Source organism: Phycodurus eques, chromosome 1 (genome assembly GCF_024500275.1).
Source record: "Phycodurus eques isolate BA_2022a chromosome 1, UOR_Pequ_1.1, whole genome shotgun sequence".
NCBI classification, from domain to species: domain Eukaryota; kingdom Metazoa; phylum Chordata; class Actinopteri; order Syngnathiformes; family Syngnathidae; genus Phycodurus; species Phycodurus eques.
Genome location: NC_084525.1, coordinates 51,491,241 through 51,518,236, shown reverse-complemented (window position 1 = coordinate 51,518,236; position 26,996 = coordinate 51,491,241). Strand labels below are relative to the sequence as shown.

General features: G+C 42.7%; 2 protein-coding genes across 4 annotated transcripts in view; one reads left to right on the top strand and one right to left on the bottom strand.

Moving 5' to 3' along the window:
• The first annotated feature begins 2,003 nt into the window (after positions 1 to 2,003).
• LOC133413844 (gamma-glutamylaminecyclotransferase-like) lies at positions 2,004 to 7,394 on the top strand. Of its 2 annotated transcripts, none has more exons than XM_061698714.1 (2): positions 2,004 to 2,103; positions 3,474 to 7,394. In XM_061698714.1, the coding sequence occupies exon 2, from the start codon at positions 3,489 to 3,491 to the stop codon at positions 3,945 to 3,947; it is 459 nt and encodes a 152-aa protein (XP_061554698.1). In that variant the 5' UTR covers positions 2,004 to 2,103; positions 3,474 to 3,488; the 3' UTR covers positions 3,948 to 7,394. The 2 variants fall into 2 exon arrangements, with proteins under 2 accessions (XP_061554698.1, XP_061554690.1); XM_061698706.1 differs by having other exon boundaries at positions 3,471 to 7,394.
• LOC133413834 (FERM, ARHGEF and pleckstrin domain-containing protein 1-like) overlaps positions 7,137 to 26,996 on the bottom strand; it is a 59,426-nt gene continuing 39,566 nt past the window's right edge. The window contains exons 9-28 of one of the 2 annotated variants that reach the window (XM_061698685.1): positions 26,660 to 26,755; positions 26,402 to 26,568; positions 26,110 to 26,178; positions 25,959 to 26,034; positions 25,553 to 25,883; positions 19,588 to 19,775; positions 19,385 to 19,474; positions 18,437 to 18,573; positions 17,024 to 17,105; positions 16,862 to 16,923; positions 15,705 to 15,880; positions 14,831 to 14,961; positions 14,684 to 14,752; positions 14,481 to 14,570; positions 14,284 to 14,366; positions 13,932 to 14,044; positions 9,799 to 9,959; positions 9,469 to 9,576; positions 8,299 to 8,450; positions 7,137 to 7,855 (exon numbers count right to left, since the gene is read on the bottom strand). In XM_061698685.1, the coding sequence (XP_061554669.1) occupies positions 7,780 to 7,855; positions 8,299 to 8,450; positions 9,469 to 9,576; positions 9,799 to 9,959; positions 13,932 to 14,044; positions 14,284 to 14,366; positions 14,481 to 14,570; positions 14,684 to 14,752; positions 14,831 to 14,961; positions 15,705 to 15,880; positions 16,862 to 16,923; positions 17,024 to 17,105; positions 18,437 to 18,573; positions 19,385 to 19,474; positions 19,588 to 19,775; positions 25,553 to 25,883; positions 25,959 to 26,034; positions 26,110 to 26,178; positions 26,402 to 26,568; positions 26,660 to 26,755 (2,457 nt within the window). In that variant the 3' untranslated portion in view covers positions 7,137 to 7,779. The remainder of the gene's footprint in view (positions 7,856 to 8,298; positions 8,451 to 9,468; positions 9,577 to 9,798; positions 9,960 to 13,931; positions 14,045 to 14,283; positions 14,367 to 14,480; positions 14,571 to 14,683; positions 14,753 to 14,830; positions 14,962 to 15,704; positions 15,881 to 16,861; positions 16,924 to 17,023; positions 17,106 to 18,436; positions 18,574 to 19,384; positions 19,475 to 19,587; positions 19,776 to 25,552; positions 25,884 to 25,958; positions 26,035 to 26,109; positions 26,179 to 26,401; positions 26,569 to 26,659; positions 26,756 to 26,996) is intronic. The other variant, XM_061698693.1, reaches the window with a different exon arrangement.

Here is a 26,996-nt window from a genome sequence, read left to right as displayed (position 1 = left end):
AACAGGATGAGTGAATTAAATCATTACATTATTTACAACAATGAAACATTAAATATGAGTGTTGGATGGGGCTGCAGTGCTACACCCTGTGAGGGAAGGACAGAACAAGACAGAATAGGATAAGGACAGGAGAAGAAGCATGCAGGACCAGGGTCGTGAACCCGGCTGCACAACCGAAGTGTGGTGGCATTTTATAATTTACATTAATTATGTAAATTATAAAAGTGTAAAGGATGAGAGTATAAGTGAGGGGATACACAAGCGATTTGCATATTCATGAGTTATTTGTTGCAGTAAGGGGTGTGTGCCTGCGGATACATGTAAGTGAATTGACACCGTTTTACATGCACAAAGACTGACAGAAGTGTCCTGTAATTGCTGTGGCTGCACCGCGGCGGGTGAGGACCCCACCCAATCAATTGAGGGGGGGGGGGGGTTAAGCCCAGGGGTCCACCCGAGAGCAGGTGGACGGAACACGTCCCACACTGAGGGACCCAGGGCGGTCCGCCGGCCCCCCCGAGGCGCCCTGACGCCCGGCCACCCAGTGGGGGCCGCAGGGACCCATTGCCAGGCCCCAGACGTACTGAAACCCAATCCGACACCCACACTCTCCCGATCCCATACCAGTCCCCCAGGAACCCTTTGATATGTGTATGTGCCCAGATGTGATTAGTGAGAAATATATACAGTGAATGGTGTGAGTGTGTGCTAAGTAAGTTATTAAGAGGCATGGCTCCTGCAGGTCGGGCCCATTAGGCCGGACAACCAAGAGGGCCATCCCACCCAGACCCGCAGCACCAACCCCGGCCCACCCCCCCCAAACCAAGCAGGGAAAGAACCCCACAGCAGGCGCCGCTTAAAATGCTGCATAGCTGCTGCATAGCTGCGCCGCTTAAAATGAAGCGCCCCGTAGGTTTCGAATCATAGCCCTTCTTTTTTTGGCTGTTGGTGTGGGTCCATATGGGACTTCTTCTGGGTCTGGACCCGGACCGGGGTCCGCCAGTCTCTGATACACTCTGATATGTCAATGTCAGTATTTTAAATTAGTAGTGTGCAATATGGCGGCACGGTGACTGACTGGTTAGAGCGTCTGCATCACAGTTCTGAGGACCTGGGTTCAATCCCCGGCCCCACCTGTGTGGAGTTTGCATGTTCTCCCCGTGGGTTTTCTCCGGTTTCCTCCCACATCCCAAAAACATGCATGGTAGGTTAATTGACAACTCTAATTTGGCCGTAGGTGTGAATGTGAGTGCAAATGGTTGTTTGTTTGTATGTGCCCTACGATTGGCTGGCTACCAGTTCAGGCTACCCCGCCTCCTGCCCGATGATAGCTGGGATAGGCTCCAGCATGCCCGTGACCCTAGTGAGGAGAAGCAGCTCAGAAAATGGATGGATGGATGGTGAGCAATATGGGAACATTTGGTATAGGTACTGATACAATCTTAATACCGCGCCAATGGACATACTGATACTTTTTTACTAATCAAGGTTGATGTATCATTAAATTTTGGAATCTGAATGAATTCTAATTACCTTTAAGTGTTTTTGTGCCTTTACTTTATATTATGAATTAAATTAAAACCAGGAAAAGATTTGGGGAAGTTTATAAGTAAATATAAAATACTTTATTTTGTAAAGGTTTTTGTTCACTTGCTAATATATGTTAAATATACCAAGTATACAGTATGACTTTCACAGTTAACACACGTGTGTTTATATTAAATCAAATCTGAGCTGTATGAGTGATATTAGTAAAAAAATTTAAATTCCAATAAATGAATTCATCTTTTAAAAACACATGTATATGGGAAAAAGATATTGCATCAAGAGCTAACCATAATTTATACTTTTTGAGTTGGCTAAATGAGACATCTTCTAATGGCTCAACTTTGACACATACAATATGGCGGCGAAGTTGACGTATGTATTATGCTCAATGCATTATTTATGAATATATTTCTATGATTAGAGCCTCGACGCGACGTGACCTGGATTGACCGTCACGTGCGCCCAATTGAGGTTCCAACTGGGTCATAGTTCTTTAAATTCTGGTCTGCGTCGACAAGACTCAGGTGGTAGGAATTTATTTTCCCTTCATTTCAGGTGAAGTACTTTTCCGTGTCCGAAGTGTAGAAAAAAAGCTACGTTTCGCGGTCTTGCACACTTGCAATAAGGAAAATGCTGTTTTAGCATAGATATGAAAAGTACATATGGCAGCGTGCTATAGCACCTCGGCTAACCGACGTGCCTAGCTAGCTTTTTATTTATTTATTTATTTTTGCTGTGCCGACGTGCCATGTTGGGGAGGTCGACATTCCCATCAAACGCAATTCATGGGCATTGAAATTAAGTCGTAACTTGCTCAATTCTCAACCGATTTTCCGAAGTTTACTTTTTTTTGTCGTTATAAATGTATCAGTGCTGTATCGTGTGCTATCAATACAGAACATTATTTTTAAATAGTCAAATAAATATTTGTAAATGAAAGGAAAACCCAAAATATTCATTAAGTTATCACAAACACAAATAACATCAGTAATCGAGCCAGTACACTCACAAATCGTATCCTCCAAAGAAAAGTGAGTACAACTTTAATATTTCTGCATTTTTTATGGCACAAAAATCAATAAATCATTTGCTAACATGTAGTCCGTGTACAGCTTGAAAACGGTCTAAATATACTGATAATTTATCCTAAGAAAAAAGCCTCAACACAGCCTGCTGACAACAAATGCGAGAACACCCCTAAGTGAAAATGTCCATGTAGCGGTGGAAGAGGATTCCATTGGCAACCTGTGGAAAGCTGGTGAACTTCATGCCCAAGAGGGTTGGCAGTTCTGTAAAATAATGTTTTCCACTTTGAGCCTAATTTTTACATTTTCACTTAGGGATGAAGGACAATCACACAACAGATTTGGAGAAGTAAGATATTCCCTATGCATGGCCTTTTCGGAAGATAATAGTTTGAAGTTGTCTGCTCCAAGAATGATTTGCTGTGAAAAACCACCCACATCTGCTGTTAAAAACACAATAATCTGGAGCTAATCTAAAAAAAACAAATAAACATACAGGAAGTGTATATTTTTTCAGTCATTACTTTAGCTAATTTAGCATTTTTTTGTTGGTTAGTTCACAATGTTTGCAAAGCTATGGGAACACATTGTTTTAATAGCTAGCTTTTTTTTTTTTAATTATTTTATTTTGTTTTGCTGTGCCAAGTTATCAAAACAGCCATTGTATATAATTTATAGTAAAACAGAATTTTTACTTTTGTATATTTCAGTCTACTTTTAAAAAAACTAAGTACAAGAGTTGAATCAGTACTTCTGCTTTACCATTTGTTTTTCTATTTGGTACAGTGTGAGTTTTTGCTACCGTTGCCTAAAACATAGACCCCAATAGAAAATACAATGAATACCCACAGTAACGATGAATAATTTTAGTGTCTGTGTAATATTCCGTCATTTAAGAAGTCACCCATCTGAATCATGGCTCGACTCTTCGTCTACGGAACTCTAAAGAGGGGGCAGCCGAACCACTGCTGCATGTTGGACAAGAGCATTGGAGCTGCGCAGGTGCTTGCCACTGCTGTCACCACTGAGAAGTTCCCCCTAGTGATCGCTGGCGAGTACAACATCCCTTTCCTCCTCAACCTACCAGGCCAGGGTCAGAGGGTTCACGGCGAGCTCTACAGAGTGGACGAGCGCTTGCTGAATTTCCTGGATGTCCTCGAAGACATCCCCGCCACGTATCAGCGAACTCTGGTAATGCTTACGGTGGAGGAGTGGCTGGGGCAGGCCGACCACGAGGAGAGATCCGCGGTGGGCGGCGTCACTGAGGCCTTTGTGTACAGCACAACCACGTACCAGCCGGACTGGCCCTCGCTGCCTCATTACGAGAGTTACGACTCCCGCGGTCATCACGGCCTCGAGTACATACGGAAATGATACGGAAGCCTTTTGTCCCGTTGTGCTGCGAGCTGGTGTTCTATTGCAGTGTTCCCCAATCTTAGTTGATTGATCCAAGGTGCATATTTTGCATTAGGAAAACCCCTCCCCCAAAACATCCATCCATTTTCCGAGCCACTTCTCCTTACTAGGGTCGCGGGCGTGCTGCAGCCTATCCCAGCTATCATCGGGCAGTAGGCGGGGAAAACCCTGAACTGGTTGCCAACCTATCGCAGGGCACATACAAATAAACAACCATTCACACTCAGATTCACACCTACGGGCAATTTAGAGTCATCAATTAACCTACCATGCATGTTTTTGGGATGTGGGAGGAAACCCGAGTGCCCGGAGAAAACCCACGCAGGCACGGGGAGAACATGCAAACTCCACACAGGCTGGGCCGGGGATAGAACCCCGGTCCTCAGAACTGTGAGGCTCTAACCAGTCGGCCAATGTGCCGCCTCCTCCAAAATAAATAATAACAAAAATAAAAAATATGATTTTGTTTTATTTACTCACAAATTTAATCGTTGTGAAATTTGGGCCTGTTTAGTTGAGCACAAAGACGATATCCTTGCAGAAATCTTCCATAATTCTTGGAGCAATTAAGTGAATGTGGATCATTTTCCGCCACAGTGTTTCCCAATGTTTTATTGAGCAAAGACACATCATCTTCTCCTTTCGGCTTGTCCAGTTAGAGGTCGCCACAGCGTGTCATCCTTTTACATCTGCCAATCTCCTGCATCTTCCGCTCATATTTAAATAATAAAAAAATCTCTCAGCGCAACATAAAACTTAAAAATAAAGTCTATACAGTGTTCCATTGCTATATCGCCGTTCACCTATTGCGGATTCAGTGCATTGGAGATTTCTTTTTGAATTCATATCTTGCATAATTGGCCATATCACAGGATTTTGAAAGTATGCTGAATTTTTTTTGTTTAGAAATATGCTTTGTAGCCTTAAACAACAAAAAAAATTGTCAAAACATATTACAAGGAATAAAACGTACAACCCCAATTCCAATGCAGTTGGGACGTTGTGTTAAACAAATAAAAACAGAATACAATGATTTGAAAATCATGTTCAACCTATATTTAATTGAATACACTATAAAGACAATATATTTAATGTTCCAACTGATAAACTTTATTGTTTTTAACAAATAATCATTAACATATGGCTGCAACACCTTCCAAAAAAGCTGGGACAGGGTCATGTTTACCACTGTGTTACATCACCTTTTCTTTTAACAACATTCAATAAATGTTTGGGAACTGAGGACACTAATTGTTGAAGCTTTGTCAGTGGAATTCTTTCCCATTCTTGTTTGATGTACAGCTTCAGCTGTTCAACAGTCCGGGGTCTCCGTTGTCGTATTTTACGCTTCATAATGCGTCACACATTTTCAATGGGAGAAAGGTCTGGACTGCAGGCAGGCCAGTTTAGTACCAGCACTCTTTTACTACGAAGCCACGCTGTTGTAACACGTGCAGAATGTGGTTTGGCATTGTCTTGCTGAAATAAGCAGGGGCGTCCATGAAAAAGATGTTGCTTGGATGGCAGCATATGTTTCTCCAAAACCTGTATGTACCTTTCAGCATTAATGGTGCCTTCACAGATGTGTAAGTTACCGATGCCATTGGCACTAACACAGCCCCATACCATCACATATGCTCGCTTTTGTACTTTGCACCCATAACAGTCCGGAGGGTTCTTTTCCTCTTTGGCCCAGAGGACACGACGTCCACAATTTCCAAAAACAATTTGAAATGTGGACTCGTCGGACCACAGAACACTTTTGTACTTTATATCAGTCCATCTTAGATGAGCTCAGGCCCAAAGAAACCGGCGGCGTTTTTGGGTGTTGTTGATAAATGGCTTTTGCTTTGCATCGTAGAGTTTCAAGTTGCACTCACGGATGTAGCGCCAAACTGTATTTACTGACACTGTTTTTTCTGAATTGTTCCTGAGCCCATGTGGTGATATCCTTTACACATTGATGTCGGTTTTTGATGCAGTGCTGCCTGGGAATTGAAGGTCACGGGCATTCAATGTTGGTTTTCGGCCTTGCCGCTTACATGCAGTGATTTCTCCAGATTCTCTGAACCTTTTGATGTTATGATGGACCGTAGATGATGAAATCCATAAATTCCTTGCAATTCTACGTTGAGGAACATTGTCTAAACTGTTCGACTATTTTCTCCCGCACTTGTTCACAAAGAGGTGAACCTCGCCCCATCATTGCTTGTGAATGACTGAGCAATTCAGGGAAGCGCCTTTTCTACCCAATCATGGCACCCACCTGTTCCCAATTCGCCTGTTCACCTGTGGGATGTTCCAAACAGATGTTTGATGAGAATTCCTCAACTTTCGCAGTCTTTTTTGCCACCTGTCCCAGCTTTTTTGGAACGTGTTGCAGCCATAAAATTCTAAGTTAATGATTATCTGCTAAAAACAATAAAGTTGATCAGTTTGAACATTAAATATCTTGTCTTTGTAGTGTATTCAATTAAATATAGGTTGAACATGATTTGCAAATCATTGTATTCTGTTTTTATTTATGTTTAACACAACGTCCCAACTTTATTGGAGTTGGGGTTGTACATGGTGTAAAGGACGACTGTGCATTACTTTATGTTCAAGTGTTTAGAAGGTGTTTAAGAGTATAGAGAGTGTTTTATAAGCGTATGGTAGACGTTAATAGGAGTGTGGGAAAGATTAATAAGAGTTGGGTGGCTTCATACAGCTTTAAAATATAATCCCCAAAACACATTTCAGCAGGTCAATTGATTCAAAAGTAGACACGATGGCAAATATAAACATAGTGAACATGATCGTTGAGGAAGCGGCTAAGTAATTGACTTTTCGGTTGCTCGGAGAGAGAGCTGGTGTTAGCTAGGCAAGCCATTATGTTTTCTAAATTATTCAAAGCGAGGAAATTATGGGTATGTAATAATATACACAAATTTATATGGTTTTAGTCATAAATGGGCCTCTGAGGGTAACCATAATTGCATTGTGGCCCACGTGGAAAACAACTGACACTCATGCATTAGTGCAACTGAATATTACTGTACCCTTATGCTACCCCACTGGCTTAACAGAATTGATATTGTAGTATGCTCTAAATGCTTATTTTCTGTACTGTGTGGTTCTAAACACAAAACACTTGTGTCATGTCTCTTGAATACAAACAGATTGTTGCCATCTTTATTAAGAATAGAAAAATGTCGGGTTTGTCGAAGAAAAATCCTTTGGAAGTTTATCCATAAAAATGAGAGACAAAAATGTGGAAAAGAAATAAAGATTCAAGCAAAGCAGATCATTTCACAGTGTTTCGAAGTACTGTACAAAGGGTTGCTGCAAAACTAGGGAGGAAGACGTGTTGCATTTGAAAATGGCACTGCATTATTGTATATTAGATTGTCATACAAAATGAAACCATTCCTGGTGAAAAATCCTCATGCACCCACATTTTGTACATTTTAATCTTTAATGTGTGCATAAAATGATTTCGGACAGCAAACACTTGTGGTAAATGTCAAATGGTTCAGTTGGGTTTGTGATGGGAGTCTGCGCGGGTGAACAAAACCATTGCCAGAAAGAGAGAAACTGTAAAATTTCATGGATATAAGCAAGCTGTGCAGAAAGTGAATGGTGGCGGTGAAGAAATTCCCAAGTGTATGTGTGTGTCTGGAAAGTGGAAGTGAAGAGAATTAATTGCAGATATTTATTAGTGCAAAGTGGCATGATTTGGTGTGTATTTTAAGTCTTTATGGCTTGAATGCAGCATAGAGTCCAGATCTTTACCCAGGGAAGTTTCTCATCAATAAAGGTCTTTCCTGGCGCCTGGCAGGGATCGGCTGACGGAGCAGGTGGCACTGCGGATCACCTCCATCCAACTGGATAAAACACATTAAGATAATTGCTTATCTGCCACACAACACGGCATGCGTTTTGATTTTGCCGTGTGTTGTAAGTACACTACTCACGAAAGGTTTGGGATATTTGCCATTCAGGTGAAATTTCTGGATGAACCTAAACATGTATATGTCCATTCTAATTGAACCAGGATATTTATTGGTTGATTCGTGGCTCAAACATCTGTTCTGAATTTTTCCATTCAGCTGTTTGTTAGTAAAGAGCACTTGTGCAAAAAGTACTGAAACAAACAGTTTGACATGTGCATTCAAAACTTAAAAGGTCAAATTAAGTTCACCTGCAAAGGTTATAGTGTATTTTGGGTTCTGAAATTCCCCCCCCCCCCAAGCAAAATATCACAAACATTTTTGGGGAGTAGAATACATGTATGTGTATTTAGATGTATCAGTAAGCAACTGTTTACCGTTCAAACGTGTACTCGCTCTCCGATCTGAAGTAGTAGACGTGGGACTTGAAGTGAAGTTTGAAGACATAGTCCTTGTGGATGTTCTCCGACTCGGATGGGATGGTGACGGAGTAGCCTAGCAAAGGAAGGCTGGCCAGAGGGTAGTCATCCTGTCGGGGACACCTCAGTTGTCACTTACATTCAGTGTTATTACACTTATGTGCAAGTTACAAGTCTCAAGTATTTGTTATTGTTGTAGAAAAAATAAAGCGTTAACCTTCCAAGTTTGAAGCAAGTTGAGCCGAGTCATACAATGTCACACATTCGCCACTTTGCACTCAGTATGCATACAGTACTTGAATTTGTTAGCTGTACAATCACATAGTTTTTACTGCTTACAAAACCACTCTCTGGCTTCTCAATTAAACACATAACTGACATGAAACTTAGTTAATGTTTGACTAGTTTACATGTCTTTAGTTAACGTCTTTGGTTCACAATCATACTTTTTTGTTTTTTGTTTTTTTTATGGTCCTGAAACAAGCTCCGTATTATCTTTTACTTTATTGTTTTATCAGTTAAACGCATAACCGGCATGAAGCTTAGTTAATGTTTGACTGGGTATTGGTGTTCTAAACTGAGGTTAACATAGCTCACCCCTCTTAGTGGGTTTTATCCTGATGGATGTCGTAGTTGTATGTCTTCATGAATCTTTGAGTTGCAAACCTGGCATGTTGCCATTCTGTTTTCCCCAGCTTTACCCAAAGCATAACAATTGAAATGAAAAATAATCTTTGGCGCTTTCTCCACGATAGTTGCTTCATCAAGTGGCCTCCACGCCGCATCATAGCATACTGGTGGGTTGTCAAGTTGGCCAAAACGAAATAAAAAGTTAAGTTTCCTTTCGGGAAAAAAACAACTGGCACACTAACTTAAAAATGCAGATTTTAAAATGTAAACAGGCAAGACTAGTCAAGTCATCTAGTTTAAGTCTAAGTCTGATGTATACAAGTCAAAGTGATGTCCTTCATAAATTTGAGCCAAAAATGTCAGAATTCTTAAAATTGTCATTTTCAAGTTAAGTCAAGTTATGTGACTCGAGTCCCATCTCTCTATTACATGTCCCACAGGTAGCTACTTTATTCAGCAACAGAATTAATTGTGACTTGTCCTTTTCATTTCTCATACCTGGTGTGATTTGTAGAAAAAGAGGCTGAAGTTGGTGAAGACCACCCAGAGTTTCTGCCAGCCATTACTGTTCTTGAACTTTCTCAGCAAGTTCCCTGAGAGCTGATTCTGGAAGCAAAAGGCCAGCAGTAATGACAGATGAAGATTAAGAAGGATCAGAAAATGAAAAAAAAATTCCATGCATTTGCAGTACGTTTTGCATAATATTTCTTGAAAAGATGCACATAAAAGACAAGGGGACCCTCAATTTGAGAACGACTGGTGTGATATGAAATGCATGCGATAGTGTAGCAGTAGTGTCGTAGGAAGTCGGCAGGAAAAAGTGAGTACCTCCACAGCAATACTGAAGTCCACCATGGAAACGCTTGTGTTGCGATGCCAACACACGTGCACTGTGGTGTTACCACGCTGAGCTTGGCGCTCCAGAGACGAGCGCGAGCCACAAAGCTCCTCCTCGGACTCATGCTCGGCTCCACCTTCCTCCAGCAGCTCTGGGGAGCAACAGAGAGGGCAAACATTACTGGGATTACAATGAATACGAATTAGTATTCAGTACTGCCTTGAAATACGAGTGACCCAACTCGCAGGTTTTTCAAGATACGATTAGTTTCGTAGTTGTGAAACTCTTCTTTGTGTCTACATGACTGCATTATACTGCCCCTGGTGGCCAAGTTGCACACACCAAAAGGATTCACAAATAATTATCAGAATCAGAATCATCTTTATTTGCCAAGTATGTCCAAAACACACAAGGAATTTGTCTCCGGTAGTTGGAGCCGCTCTAGTACAACAGACAGTCAATTTACAGAACACTTTGGGGACATAAAGACATTGACAAAAAACAATTGTGCAAAAAGATGCAGAGTCCTCTAGCACTTAGAGCAGTTCGAACGACTAATATTGCAATAGTCCGGTGGAATGACCATTGTGCAAAGGGCGCTGAGACTTCAAGGAGTGTATCCGGTTTAAAGTGACCAGTAGTGCGATCATCTGGGACAATGTTGGTTGTGCAAATGTTACAGATACTCCTCAATCAGTGTGCAAATGGAGCAGATGCTACTCTGGCATGAGTGGCCAGAATATGCAAATAGTGCAGCATGGCGAGACAACTACAGTGAGTGCACGAGTAATACGTAATTGGCCCCACAGAAATGTGGCAACGAACTCAAGTCAAAAAATTTCCAGCTTGTTGTAATGGAATTATAGGTTAGGTGTTTAAGAAGTTGATCGCAAGAGGGAAGAAGCTGTTGGAATGTCTACTAGATCTAGTTTGCGTTGATCGGTAGCGCCTACCTGAGGGAAGGAGCTGGAAGAGCTGGTGACCGGGGTGCAGACGGTCCGAGAGGATTTTGCACGCCCTTGTCTTAGTTCTGGCAGCGTGCAAGTCCTCAATGGTGGGTAGGGGGGTACCGACAATCCTTTCAGCAGTTTTGATTGTCCGTTGCAGTTGGAGTTTGTCCTTTTTTGTAGCAGCACCAAACCAGACTGTGATGGAAGAACACAGGACTGATTCGATGACCGCTGTGTAGAACTGTCTCAGCAGCTACGGTGGCAGGCCGTGCTTTCTCAGAAGCCGCAGGAAGTACATCCTCTGCTGGGCCTTTTTGAGGACGGAGTTGATGTTGGTCGCCCACTTCAGGTCCTGAGAGATTGTAATTCCCAGGAACTTGAAGGTCTCGACGGTTGACACAAGGCAGCTGGACAACGTGAGGGGCAGCTGTGGCGAAGGATGCCTCCCGAAGTCCACGATCATCTCTACCGTCTTGAGCGTGTTCAGCTCCAGGTTGTGTCGGCCGCACCACAGCTCCAGCCGCTCCGCTTCCTGTCGATATGCAGGCTCGTCACCGTCCTTGATGAGGCCGATGACAGTGGTGTCATCTGCAAACTTCAGGAGCTTGACAGTCGGGTTCGCTGAGGTGCAGTCGTTCGTGTAGAGAGAGAAGAGCAGCGGAGAGAGGACACAACCTTGGGGCGCCCCAGTGCTGATGCTGCGTGTGGATGAGGTGGCCTCCCCCAGCCTGACCTGCTGTGTCCTGCCCGTCAGAAAGCTGTAAATCCACTGGCAGGTGGCAGGTGAGACGCTGAGCTGGAGAAGCTTGGTTGAAAGGAGTTCAGGGATGATGGTGTCGAACGCTGAGCTGAAGTCCACGAACAGGATCCTCGCGTAGGTCCCTGCACTGTCGAGGTGTTCTAGGATGAAGTGCAGTCCCATGTTGACTGCATCATCCGCAGACCTGTTCGCTTGGTAGGCAAACTGCAGGGGGTCCAGCAGGGGACTTGTGACACTCTTGAGGTGGTCCAGCACGAGACGTTCAAAGGACTTCATGACCACAGATGTCAAAGCGACAGGCCTGTAGTCATTCAGACCAGAGATTGCAGGTTTCTTGGGGACTGGAATGATGGTGGAGCGTTTGAAACAGGATGGAACTTCACATATTTCCAAAGATCTGTTAAAGATCTGAGTGAAGACTGGAGCGAGCTGGTCCGCGCAGACTTTGAGGCAGGATGGGGACACATGGTCCGGTCCTGCCGCTTTGTTAATCTTCTGTTGTTTGAAGATGCGTGTCACATCCTGTTCATGGATGATTAACGCAGAAGTCAGAGGTGCGGTTGTGGTCGCGGGTGCGGCCGGGTGGGTGTGTGGAGTGAAACTGTCCTTTTCAAATCTGCAATAGAAGGTATTCAAGTCGTTGGCTAGTGTGCTATTGTTCTCAGCTTGGGGGGATCGTCGCTTGTAATTGGTCAGCGATTGGAATGCACGCCAGACTGTTTTTGAGTCGTTCGCGCTAAACTGTTTTTCCAACTTTGCTGCATAGATCCTCTTTGCAATGTTAATTTCTTTAGTAAGCTGGTTTCTAGCTCGATTATACAGGGCCCTGTCCCCGCTCTGATATGCATCTTCCTTAGCTTGGCGAAGCTGCTTAAGTTTAGCAGTGAACCACGGCTTGTTGTTGTTGAATGTCCGAAATGATTTTGTTGGTACACAAACCTCTTCACAGAAACTGATATAGGATGTGACAGTGTCCGTATATTCATCCAGGCTGCCAGCTGAATTTTCAAAGACACTCCAGTCTGTGCAGTCTAAACAGCTTTGAAGTTCCATCTTGGCTTCATTGGTCCACTTTTTGACTGTTTTCACTGTTGGCTTCACACATTTAAGTTATTGCTTGTACGTCGGTATTAAGTGAATTAAGCAGTGATCAGACGAGCCCAGGGCTGCACGAGGTATAGCACGGTATGCGTTTTTTACCGTAGTGTAGCAGTGGTCTAAAGTATTATTTTCCCTGGTAGGACAGTCGATGTGCTGCTTGTATTTAGGGAGTTCGTGGTTGAGTTTAGCTTTGTTAAAGTCCCCGAGAATAATGAGGGGTGAGTCCGGGTGTTTTTTTTCAATTTCGTTGACTTGTTCGGCGAGTGTTAGCAATGCGGCGTTCGTGTTAGCTTGCGGTGTAATATAGACTCCAGCCAGTATAAACGATGCAAACTCACGTGGCGAGTAAAATGGTTTACAGTTCAAAAACAGCGACTCCAGATGCGGGCTACAGTGTGTGCTGAGCACCGTGACGTCCGTACACCATTTTTCGTTTATATGGAGGGATATCCCGCCGCCCTTCGTTTTCCCCGATGATTCCATGTCGCGGTCCGCTCGATGAATGTTGAAGCCGGGAAGCGTGACGGCGCCATCGGGTACAGCGTCGCAAAGCCAGGTCTCCGTGAAGCACATGGCCGCGGAACGTCCGAAGTCTTTACTGGTCTTTAACAGAAGATGAAGCTCGTCCATTTTGTTGGGTAGGGAGCGTACATTCGCGAGGTGGATCGACGGGAACGCCAATCTGTGTCCTCTCTTGCGGAGTTTCACCTGAATGCCGGCTCGTTTTCCTCTGTGGCGCCGCTTCCGCATCCATGCGCCGAAAACCGCAGACGCCGCTCCGGTGAGTAACTCGGGGAACAAACTGAGCGGATTTTCGAAAGTTGGTGACAGAAAGTCCGGAGTAGCCTCCTTGATGGTTAGCAGGTCTCCCCTTGTGTAAGTGAGTCGTGGAAGGTCTCCAAAGACGGACGAAAAACACAAAAACAAAGACAATACTAAAGAGCGCGTTACCGAGGCAACCACACTGGTAGGCGCCATCTTGGATTGCACAACCTGTTTTAATTCTTTACATTCTACTTATTTATGTTATTACTATATGTTTTTATAAAGTACAATATTATAGAGTGCTATTTTCCTTATTACAAAGCACTACAATTTATTTCTTTTTTTTAAGGGAAGCTAGAACGGATTAATGGCATATCCATACGTTTCAATGTGCGTATCTAAGAGCATCATTGTACAGTGAACCTCCGCTATATTGTGGTTCATCTTTCGCAGCCCCACAATGTCGCAGATTTTTATTTGAATTTATGATATTGTAAATTTCCCCCCCCGAAAACAGGCAAAAGAAACAGAAAATAGGCAGGGTTACTCTTATCGGAAGGGCTGGTGGAGACCAGATCCATGTGAAGGCCGTTGCTCTGCTCGGCGAGGTCAATGGCCATCCTGATATCTTCTACCCACCGCTCCATCTCGGCTGCACAACTTGCAAAAATGAGGACGTCAAAGAGTCTTAATTGAACTCAATTACAGTTAAGCCAGTCAGGGATCTTTTTTAATTCAGTGAATTTAAATATGAGGTGTGTCAGATAAATTAGAGGACTGGTGTCAGGAAAGACATTGTACTAATTCAAATCCAAACTCCCTTTTCCCTTTCAAAATAATCCCCATGGTTTGTCCACAAAATTAAACAGAAAAGTCCAAATGAGTATTGCAGAGAGTACCTGGCCGCCACCACCACTGACTGTCGTTGTCCAAACAGGGTGAAAGAATGAGGGACTCCCCACTCCTCTTCACTTTCGGTAATCTGCACATACACGTGAGAAATCCAATACCAGAATGTTGCCAAAAATTAAAACAAAAGCCTTTATTGTCAAATAAAAGTCAATTTCGATGTATTTTCAGCAACAGAGTGGAATACCGTCATGCCAAAGAGGGGTAGCTGGCCATGGACTTTGAACTGGTTGGATGGGGTCATCCCCCGACTAGTGTACACCAAGGAATCGCTAAACTAAGGAGAAAAACGAAAAACAATTAAAAAAATAATTATTATTATTAATTTTTTCCCACCACATACTATAGCAAACTTTAAAGCATCTTTGATTATTATTATTGTTTTTTTACCAGGAAGAACATTCTCTGCTGGAGGCCTTTGCCCGAGAGTTTGCTGAGGCATCCAAGTCTGATGAACTCCTGTTCGTCCAACACAAGCACGCGCGATTATAGAGGACAATAGAGGACATTTATCTCCTATTAACCAAAGCGTCTTACCCTGCCGGGGATGGCCAGATTGTCGATGCCATTCAGATCTTTCTTCAGCTCAAGAAGCTTCTGAAAGTTCTCCATCTTCATCATGGCGCCTTGCAGCTGCAGCATCATCTCTGTGATGTCCGCCAGGGCCGCTGCAGGGGGTAGTCAACAAGCGGGGATAACATTTGGCCCAAATCCACACGAAACTAGAGAACGCAATTTCTGCAGAAATTTCGGGTGAATCCTGAAGAGGGAATGCTGATTTGAAATGCTGTGGAATTTATTGAACTGGTGAAATGTAGAAGGTGTGACTTGAAGTTGGAATGGTTTGAAATGGAGGAAATGATGTAAGAAATCTAATTCGAGAATTTTATTGTTGAAATATGGGAATTTTGGGAATGTTATTCAATAGCTCTGTGCATATGTGGTGAATGATCTGAACATTTGAAGTTTGAATGGTTTAAATTGGTCGAGAAATGTGGAAGGATGAGGTAAATGTTTAAAACGTTTCAGTTTTGTAATTTTTGTTGTTGTAAAGTTTTGGGAATTTGGGGAATGTTACAAGTGCTTCATTATGTCCTAAAGGAGCTGAACCGTATGTAGTTGGAATATGAATGATGAGTAACTTTTTCATTACACGTCTCATTCATGTTTTTTCTCACCCCTCACGGAAAAGGTAGAACTGTGTGATAACTGGGAATTTTTGGAAAAAAGTTCCTGAATGTCCCGAATTCTCCGACTGTTTGGATGTTTGAAAAGGTTGATACATGTGGAAGGAGTAGAATGTCAAAAAAGTGGGGCAAATAATAAATATTTGTATCCATTTATTTGTTTATTTTTTAGCATTCCCACATTTGTTATTATGAATAGACAATGAAGTAGCGGCAGGTCTTACCTCTGGAGTCCCTGAAGTCGTCATGGGTGGGTGGGTAGTGCTTGCAGAGCCTCTCCAGGATCAGTTTGTAGTGCAGCAGGCGGTGGAGTGGCCGTAGGAGGAAATTGTTGAAGGGGAGGTAGCACACCCTTTGCTGCTCCAGTTCTCCATACAGAGCCTCCGCCTTGCGACTGGACCTGAGGCACGCAGACGGAGAAGCGAGTTAACCCTTACATACTTTTTACTTTTCCAGAGCAAATTATGAATTAAAAATCATTTCAAAATGTATGAATAGCCCGTCTGATGTTAATAAATGGATGATTAAACCTCAATCAATGTTTCAGGGAAAAGAGAAAGTGTATTATTATTATTTTTTTTTTTACGCTATTAATTTTTAAAACTGAACAGTTTGAAATTGTAACAGTTTGGTTTGGTTGAGAAACGTGGAAGGACGAGGTAAGTTTGTAAAAGCTCTCTATTTTTGGGCATTTTAATTGTGTAAATGTGGGAATTTTGGGATTGTCATGGTAGCATATACAGTACTATGTCCTGAAGGAGCTGAACAGTTTAAAGTTGGAATGGTTTGAATCGGTCCAGAAATGTGGAAGAAGTTATTAGGGAATGTTGTCATGGAAAATGTGGCGTAAGGAAAGTGTATTAACCTCAGTCACTACTTTATTTATGACACCCTTTTATATCTCTTAATCGAACAACTTGATACTTTATTTTGCTACATTGCTCGTACAGTGCTTGTTTTTTTGTTAGTACAGATCTCACGCCTGTGTCAACACACCCTCTGACTTCTGTTTGACTTTGTTCTTTATGTTTCATATGTATGATCATTCTTGTGCTGTTTTACTATTTCACTGTTTTGAGATTCCACTGGTAAGACACTGGTAAATCTAAAATCCATTTTAGTACATCCCTCAGTGTACACACGCTTTGAAGCAGTTGTACAAAAAAAACTATATTTTAAAATATTTTAGTTATGTGTATTTTGGGTCACTTTAGGAAAAGTCATAAAATTTCAGGGTCAAAGAATGACATTTAAGCTATTTTAATTGTTGTCAAATGTCAAAACTGGTCAAATTTGACCTGAACAGTATATGTATAAGGGTTAAAATAAAATAAACAGCTTTCTGAGGAGCTGATGCACATGGTGCCATATATAAACTTACCGACAAGCTCGTTCCAGCTCCACCAGGCACTCCAAATGCTTCTGCAGATGAATTGTCAGCTGCTGCAGATGCAACAGTGGAGTGGAGAATAAAAGGTTGAATTCATGCACAAACCAAGGGGACAGCAACATGGTAGCAGTAGATATACTGTAGTTCAATTACCCTCAGACTCTGAATGTTCTTCAACAGAACATCACCAATTCGTTGATAGTCTCCCTTAATGTGTGCATTGGATCGACCCTCCCTAAAAGAAGAAAAGAAAGCATTCTTTTGAGTGGCAACTGCGTTAAAAATGCACATCAAGAGAGTGCAGACGTTTTCCTGGTTTATGTATCCTAAACCATATTTTAAATATAAAAACAACACACAAAAAAATCAAATTTAATCATGATACATTGTAAAGCAGGTCACATTACTCTTAAAAAAACATGACTGGAAAATATTTACCAGGTAAAAAATAAAAACAGTGCAATTCATGCAGAACCTGTACAATGGCTTCCACAAATGCATAAGTAAATATGACATCAACATCATTTGGGCCTACTGTCATTTTGAAATGTTTCCATTTCAAAAAGGAAAAAAGGAGCACATGTCAAACCTTGAACACAACTAGATACAGTGGAACATTTGACGGTGAACACCCACAAGTCGTACAATTCAGAATTTGATAAAAATATTTTGCAATATCGGCACAGTGGACGACTGGTTAGAGCGTCAGCCTCACAGTTCTGAGGACCGGAGTTCAATCCCCGGCCCCGCCTGTGTGGAGTTTGCATGTTCTCCCCGTGCCTGCGTGGGTTTTCTCCGAGCACTCCGGTTTCCTCCCACATCCCAAAAACATGCATGGTAGGTTAATTGACAACTCTAAATTGCTCATAGGTGTGAATGTGAGTGTGAATGGTATGGTTTGTTTGTATGATTGGCTGGCAACCGGTTCAGGGTGTACCCCGCCTCCTGCCCGATGATAGCTCGGATAGGCTCCAGCACTCCCGCGACCCTAGTGAGGAGAAGCGGCTCAGAAAATGGTGGATGGATAATACAAGAAGTCATCGTAGATGATTTCACAAGATATCAGTTTAGGCTATCAAAGGATGAACTCTCTAGTTAGTATTTTGCTTTGCTTTTGGTATCATGTGATTTAATTTTTTTTAATGCAACTTATTCTGAATTAAGGACCAGTCCCAACAAGGGGTGTAGCGAGAAGAACGTAAAAAGAAGTGTTTTTTTAAAAATTCATTAAGATTAAGACAGAATGTTAGTGTTTTACATCCTTAAAATATTAGAAGTGGTTAACAACATTTATACTTGTCAGTAAAATGATATCTAGAAACAAATAATTTAAGAAAAAAAGTGTTTTATCAGTGTGTGACATGGGTAAACTACAAAAAAATGGTTATGTGGTCGCTCTATATCACCGATTTTCGTATGCCAGCGATAAACAGGAGATCACTGTATTTTCATTATTTTCCACGTGGAAGACTGCATTAGAAAAAAATCTGGTCAAAATAGCAGTAGCATCCTCGGATGGATTGTGATCTTTCAACACCTTGCGTGGAGTCTGACGCCAGTACTGACCATTGTGCCAGTCTCGTCTCCACCTCCTTCAGGAAGCCCTTGTGAAACTTGTGGATGGGATCGTAGTTTGCTGATATCAGGTTCCTAACAGTGACTGGAAATGCTTCTTCATCTTTCTCTGCAATACTGTGGAAACACTGAGAGGAAAAAAGAGGGTGAGAAACGGTTCAGACAGGCAAAGCAGAGGGAGGGAGGGAGGAAGGCATTTTGAAAGCTCAGCAATGCCAGCCAAAGAAAATACTAAATAGTTTTAAAAAGCGCTCAGCACACGCCTTTCTCCCACATCAAAACGGCTGGAAACCGCCCTTGAGAAGCAACACAGTTGACCGGGTGAAAAAAATCAGATTAGGATTCATTTTCATCCAAAGCCAATGCCAGAAGTACAGTAATTTCCGTGAAGTAGGTTTTACAGCTCTGGTGTCTTGAACCCTCTGAGTTTGACCCATTGGTGGTCCTCATTCTCTAGACTAGATGGTAAAAGTGCAATCCCATAAAAAAACAAAACATACAAAAACCACACTCCTTAAACAGCACATCAGCAGCATCCCGGCTGTTTGGTCATAAAGAGCAAACAATTTACAGGTTCTTGATCTTAGCAATTGGCCAGTTAACACTTTCAGACAGCTGGAAAGATTTCCTGAGACTTTTCTGGGTGAAAATAAAAGCAAAACAAAAGACAATCACTTCCATGAAAATGTCCTATAATATGTAAAAATTGAACAGTGTTAATAACTTCACTTATAAATACAATTTACATCTCTTAAAACACTTTTACAGACTGGGTTTCACGTGGTCTCCCCCCCCCCCCCAAAATAAAATTTAAAAAAACCTACGAGTATGTCAGCCCTTAGGTATTTATGCTTGTGACTGTGTGTCATTTAGTTTTATTTACACTTTCCTGTTCTATCAAAGCACATGATCAACTTGATTATCTGCTGGCCTGCTGACCTCAGTGATGACCTGCAGTTCTTTGAGGTAGGTCCTCTCAGTGGTCAACAGTTCCTTTGCGATGAAGTAGGCCTTGTCTGTGGGAAACTTCTGGACACAAACAAAAAGGTGGAATGGAATCATCTGAGCAACTTTTATGTATTATTTAAAACAATCAAGATAAAATCTTCCAAAAGTTCCCCTTCGTTGTTTTACACACCCACCTTCCTCCTGGCCTCATCTTCATCATCATTTCGCACGTATCCAGCGTCAGCGAGAAGAGGGCTTGTGAGAGGTGACAGCTGACTTGGGGCCAACAAGCAGACACCGACAACCTCTCCGTTCAAAATGCCGTTAGCGTTCAGCCCTGGGTGGTGACTTTTCAGTGGGGAGGCCTCAGAAGCAGGACTTCCTGGGGGAGGAAGAGGAGGGGTAAATGGAGAGGAAGATGAAGGAGTAACAGTAAGGGTAAAAGAGTGAGACGACACAGTAGATGATTGTGACGGGTGGATGACACACACATGGAGTTTGAGCGAATGTGACGCAACACCAACTACAGGACAACTAACGTCAAGAAACTCACTGCCAACTTGTATTCATCTGTCATCACAGCTTCTACTAGGATTACATGTGGATATGAACATATTCCTTTAGCACACTTAAGCAACCTGGCAATGAATTTCGCGGTGAGATCCTCACAAATAAAGATACAGTAAATGTGTTTAGTAGTAAGAACAGTGTTAGTAGCAAGTCAAGGCTCCTTCCTACGACAGTAAAACACATCCCAAGTGGTGCATGCTTAATTGCTGTGGCAGGATTGCAAGTCTGACTATACGACACTATGCTCTACAAAAGGTAACTACAAAACTGTGATGTCATACTTGCCCAGATGCAAAGTTCGCAGAGTCCACATGCCGGTGGAAAACCACTGAGTCTGTAACTACTTACCAGTGTGCACGAAAACATACACAAACACAAGCAAGGAAAAAAACAGTCCAGGAGCAATCCAGGAGGGTACATGAACACAATGGACAACCAACACAAAACATTGCTGGTGGTTGTGGCGGGTGGACATCTTTTCATTTCGTGTGTCAAGGTGTGTAAGGAGTATGGGGGGGGGGGGAGGGGTGTTGGACCTAGGGACAGCGAATTCCCTATTTCTCCAAAACATGCACTTTTTTAAATTTTTTTTTTTTTTTTTATTGATGCTAGCACAGAAAAATAGGTTACAGTGTTAAAGACAAAGATGAAGGAAGAGAAACACAATGCAGCAGATTAGAATTTTGAGGTGGAAATAAAAAAGGTGACAGATGTGCAGAATCACATAACAAGCGTGAAACCCAGAGTGTCCTCTGCCCACATATTTAGTGTGTGTAATGCAAATATTCAGATACACAGTTTAACAGTTCTATTGGGAGCAGCTTGACCTTTACACGTTCAGTAATTATTACAAATTCTAAGATTAGAGTGCAGGATAAAACAAATAAATAATAAAAGACTGTAATCCCATTATCTAACAGGTCATATACAGCAAAGGCTACTCTTAAAAATATTTGTGTGAGCTCCCATTATCTTAAAAGTACAAAATCACAATCCATCATGTCACGATCTAGCTGATGTTGTACAGTATGTACAGCATATTAAAATGACCATAATGTATGTGATTTTTGTTGAGAGGGAAGACAAGGGAACTCAACTCCAGCATCTGTATGTTTGTGCATCCTTCCTCTAACAAAAACAAAAAAAATCCTACTTGAACAACAGAAAAAAAAACCTGCAGTAAAGTTCAAATATGTTTGCACTTACAATATGCAGCAAATATAACTTAACTTGTGTCCGTCTGTCACCCTCCTACCCACTGGAGTTGAGGTAGCTTTGTTTTCCCCCTGCGTATGCACAGTGAGGAAACATAAGGCAAATAGTTCCAAAATGTTTGGAATTCCATCGTCACTGTGAACTAATAGACAAGCGCAATACTTGGTGATGCTGTGTCTCAGCACCACTAAGCTTCTCAAACATTGTGGAACCACCTAAAAGCCCTTAACAGTGAGTGACAAAGTGAGCAAGAACAGGGCAGAATGACAGAAAAGGCGCATGTCTGATTAACATGCATTCGGGGGGAGGTGCCCCGAAAACAGAAAACATGCTCAAAAATAGTAACATTACAAAGCATGAAGTGTTAACATTTGTATCAGAACAAGCTAAGGGGTGGGGAAAAAAATTCTATCAGTAGTCAGATTTTAGCAAGCAATTTTCTGACAGGTTCGTCACATACAGCCCTCATTCAGAAGCATCCTTTAGAAATGTTTAAACAAATAGCAGGTTGGTACAGAATTCAGTAATATGGCGACACCACAACAGAAACTTGAGCAGGTCAGGTAATCCGACTCCAAGGAAAGCACGCAGTGACGTCAGCGTGGCGGCCATCCGCGCAAATATAAAGAAGCCTTTAGTGTGTGTGTGTGTGTGTGTGCGTGTATGTGAGTGGTTGCATGCCAGGAGCCAAGCCAAGCAGACAGCATGAATGGTCACAAGTGGATGGGGTTTACATTTAATTGGTGATTACTGGGAGTGTAAAGGTGTAAAAGTGTAAAGACTGGAAAAGGCCCGTCACCCACCAATGTGACAGAGCTATGCTTATCAAAAATACAGAAATGTATATAAAAAGGTTAATCTAACGCCCACTCGTCTATTCAAATACATTGAAGTGTCCTGGATTTTAAATACAAAATACTACAAAAGTATCCACCACAAAAAGACTGCGAGTATGAAAGTGCTCCAAAGGATGTGAGCTCCAAGGCAGTGAGCACTGCTGCTCCGGCCACAAAAGTGTGGTGATTAAAGAACAACCCCTTTTCAAAGAAGGATTATTTAAGCACGCTGCTCTCTTGAAAACGCTCACAGGTGAAACAGTCAGGACACAATCCAAACAAGCAGACGCCCTAAAGACAAACGCCTTCACATCACCTTCTGCTTTGATATTCAACTATGAAACTAATGTGTTGCACAAGACAACAAATACAACATTACAGTATCATCGAAAAACCTCATCTCTACTCCTTAATGTCAAGAAAAAACAAATGGAAAAGGGACTAAAAAGTGACAGACTCTTAATTCAGGTGAAGAAAACAGAATTTTTATGTACGCTACATTAGTCCTTTAGATTGAGAACTGTTGGAATCTGCACAAAATAATGCGCAATATACAGTTGGGGTTATGGCACATTGTTAAACCTATTAAACACCAACCTTGCTGGCAGGATCGCCCTCTAACAAGATGCCAGCAAACCTTCACTGTGCCCGTCTGCATGCCAAAAACAGCTTAGACCGTCAAGTTCTTAAACTCTAAGCCTCTATTCAAAGCCAACATTTTATTTCTATTATAATTCCTATTTCTAAATGATGTTAGTGTTTTTTTTCTTCTGGTTATATTAAAGTCAGCGGAACCAATCTGTTGGGCTCTTACACGGAGGGAACGACAGAAATACTTGCACCCCATAGTAGTCATGTCTTCATCACAACAACCGCATCGTTTGTCTGGAATACACTAGATTCAAACAATTCAGACATTGTGGGGGTAATATATACAATGGAGGGAATCATGATTTGATGCCCTGCTGAACTTGTACGTTTGCTCACTTACAATGGTATGGTTTAGACAGAACATTTATCAAAAGTTATAAAATGTTGTCCATTTTATTTAGCAAACAAACAAGTATTTGATTCCCAAGGTGGGATTCTAGCTCTCACAGACTGGCTGGTGCCAGTGCAGCACACAGCTATGACAACCAATCATCAATACTACTGTAAATACAATACGTATAAAGCACATCTGTTCTCGGAATCCATTTGTTATATTCCAATCTAGCACTATGAATAAGACAAAAAAGTTGTCAAGACAGGACAGGGACAAGATTTGTAACTATTAAAAGGTAACTATTGGTGCCGTTATTTCAAGTGGAAGACACAAATTGACCATCAGTTGCACTCGGTCTGGCGCGCCAAGCAGGAACTTGCCTTGTGGAGTGAGGATGATCATAAAAAAGTTAAGTGACCAGCCTCAAAGTACATGACATGAACTTCTTAATGATCTGAAGGCAACTGGGACATTTGTCATCCCCAAAAACAAAACAAAAAAACAGTTGTTAACAAACTGCGCCGTAATGGACTGAAAGCTTGCAGCCCGCAAGATGCCCGTCCTCAAGAAGCCACATTTATAGGCCTGACTTACTGTAGGTTTGCCAGTGAACAACTAAATGACAGAGGGTGGGCTTGGGAGAAAGTGCAGTGGTTAGATGAGACCAAAGTTGGGCGATATGGTATCAACTCAACCCATTGTGCTTGGGGGGGGGGATAAATAAATAAAAAAAAATTTTTTTAAAAATCAAAGTGGAAAACCAAAGAAAACCGAAAACTGTCCCCACAGTCAAGCTTGGAGTTGTGGCTGTTTTTGTGCCAAATGTACAGGGCAATTTCACTGCATTGAGGGGACAATAAACCAACTACTATAAAATCTTAAGACATAAACATCCTTTCCTCAGCACATACACTAAAGATGGGTTGTGGGTTTTCAAGCCTGAGAATGACCCAAAACATAATACCAAGGCAACAAAGGGCTCAAGAAAAAGAATATTAAGAGAATGGAGTGGCCTCATTATCTCCAGACCTCAACCCCGCAGGAAACCTGTGTAGGGAACTGAAGCTTCGAGTTTCCAAGCGGCAGCCAAGGAATGGGCTAAAATCCCTCATGAGCTGAGTGGAACCCTAGTGACCAACAATTTCTAACCAAAAACATTTATCCACCAAGTACTAACTTAGGTATTGGGGATCAAATACTTATTTCACTTGGAATGTTGTTTATGCAATTATTACTCTGGCGAAAAAAATGTAAACTGTTATTTTTTTTGTAAGTGACTTACTAATTCAACCGTATATTTTTTCCATCCACTTTTTACTTATACTGTGCAATGACCCTTAAACAAGAAGTTGTGAAACTGAGCAACGGCGCTATCATTGACTGACACCCCACATCCTGCCTCAATGCAACAATACAGACGCCCATGGACCTGCCCTTAGCAACTGAAAACGTGACCACCTATATCATCTTCATTGAAATTGTAACAACCTTGCTCCACCTCTCCATCATTGCCATCCTCCAGCCGGAGACTCCCGAAAGAGAATTTACAGCGGGAAAGCGGAGACGAGTTCCCGCCGTTGGAGTTGACCGAATTCATGGAGCTGACAGCAGCAGGATTGCCGAACATTAGCGGGTGGCCGTATGCGCTGCTGCCGGTGTCGGACTCCGAGTCACTGGTGTCACTGCCGCTACTAGTGGAGCCGTCTATCATTTGCACCGGCTGGTTTAGATTGTTATGCTTGTCCTGAGCTGCAGGTCTGCCACGGTGGCCAAACAAGCGCTGCACTGTACTGGAGCGTGCCTGACCTGGAACCAGAGGGTTCCTGGTATGATTACCATTAGTTATGATCATTCTTCGCTCCAGTGGGGCTGAACAAGGGGTCTGGGCATGCAGCCTGGTGTGATGCGGGCTTGTTTGGTAGATGGGTGTGGACGTGGGTTGGCTGAGAATGAACGGATCTGTATCGGAGCGATTACGCATGTTGTTGTTGCACTGTTTGGCCAAATGTGCTGGCATATGGTTGGAGAGGACTTTAATGGGTGAGTAGCTGCCGTAGTGGTTGGGCGGAGGGACAGCGGTCGCCTCGACAGGGACAGCCCCGGGACGCTTACTGAAATAATGCCCGGCGTCATCCCATCGAGGGTGACCGTTTATTACTTCGCCGTGACCGAGCGAGGTTGTGCGCTGGTGGAAGCTGCTCATCACCGGGCTTGAGCACTGGCTTTGAGTGCCCATTTCAAACGGGCGTCCCGGCGGCGCCGCTCGCTTCTCACGACCCTGAAAGATCTCGTCCAGCAGCGTGCTATGGAGCGGCAGGCGACCATGGTAAGAACCGCTGTGATTATTTGACGAACTGTCATCGTCGTTGATCTCGTGGCTACCATTAACCTTGCTGGACTGCGACTGGTTGCTGCCATTTCTGTTACCCAGCATACCTTTCTGTTGACCCTTTATATCCTGCTGTTGCATGAGCCCAGGACGATTAGTGTGGTAGAAGCCATTAACATGCCTGAACAAACTACCATTTGGGCCTCCATTAGAAGCGTTACAACCTGTGTGCTTATTGGGCTGCTCGTCATTGCTGCCATTCCCTGTGCTGCTCTTTGTGACATCGCATTCACTGTCTACGTCGCTGCAGTCTATATAAGGGATGGAAGAACTGCTGCCTTTGTTTGCCCTGCAGGATGGACCTGGATTGAGGAGACGCTGGTCCGGCGGAGAGCCCACGCCTTTGTGGTTCTGTCTGAGATCTGAGCCGGGAGAGACGGGGTTATCACGGAAGCCGTTGGTGGCAGACGTGGCCCCTTGTGGTTCCTGTGCACTGTTAGAGTCCATTTGTCCAGCCGAGTCCGGTAGATCTTCTAATGGTATAGATGTGACATTCTGCAAGACAGTGGAGCAGCAGCATTTTTAATCCCCCCTGATTTTTGACTATCTCCAGTAAGATGATTCTGTTACCTCAATTGGCACTTGCGATCTGAAGAAAGAGGACTGATGGGGCATGCTGCTACTGGACAGAATCTTACTGTGCTTCCTGACAAGGGGTGACAGTTGAAGTTAAATCACATACAAATATGTGGCAAAAACCTCAAACAAGGACAACTCTCACCTTTCAAACGGAACCGTTTTTAGCTCAGAATCTTTCACATAATCAATGATCTGCTTCTGCGTCCGACCGCTGCAACAACAGGGCACAAAAGGACGACAAACAAATTATTGCTACATTTACACTGCAACAATCTAGTTAATAACAGGGATGCTTTTTATTCTCGTTTTTTAACCCTGTCAAAATGATTGCATACACTGTACAGTACACCCACACACCAACACACTTTGCCGTATAAATGGCCTGCTAACAGATTGGTCAAAGGTGTGCTTCTTGGCTTTCCACAGGTTGCTACCTGAAACGGAATGAGGATCCTCTGGTGAAGAGGATGGGCTTGGGTTTGGGCTTGGGCTCTTCGAAGAGTCTGAAGAAGGCGTGATACTCGACACAAATCTTCCAGAAGATCTTGCAGCAGTCCCTGCTTGCCATGGCAAACTCCAGCGTGTCGTGGTGACCGCTTTGCTGGAAGAAGCAAAGGTGGGCATAAGGAGAGGCGGAGCTAACAGCAGCCATAATGGAAGGGGACACATGGGGAACGCCAGGAGAAACTTACAGCGGGGTCAGCTCTCAGCTTGATAAGAAACCGTTTGCGTTTGAAGCTGAGTTTGCGAATCTTGGACCAGTTGAAGGCATTTATTTTTGTGTACCCCTGAAAGGAGAACATATGAAGAATATTTGGGTAATGTAAAATAACCACACACACAAAAAAAACCTCCTTTAATGTAGACTTTAAAATAAAAACAACAATTAAAAACAACAGTTGTTTGGTTTGAACATGAAAACATAATCAGCAATACCTCAAAAAAGGGTGGGAAGAAGTCCAGACTTATGAATTCCCACCCATTCTCCATGATGTGTTAAATCTATTCTGCTTCCATAACAACAATAAT

What these genes read in the sequence shown, in the direction of transcription:
- LOC133413844 (XM_061698714.1), top strand. Translation starts at nt 3,489, where the DNA reads ATGGCTCGACTCTTCGTCTACGGAACTCTAAAGAGGGGGCAGCCGAAC.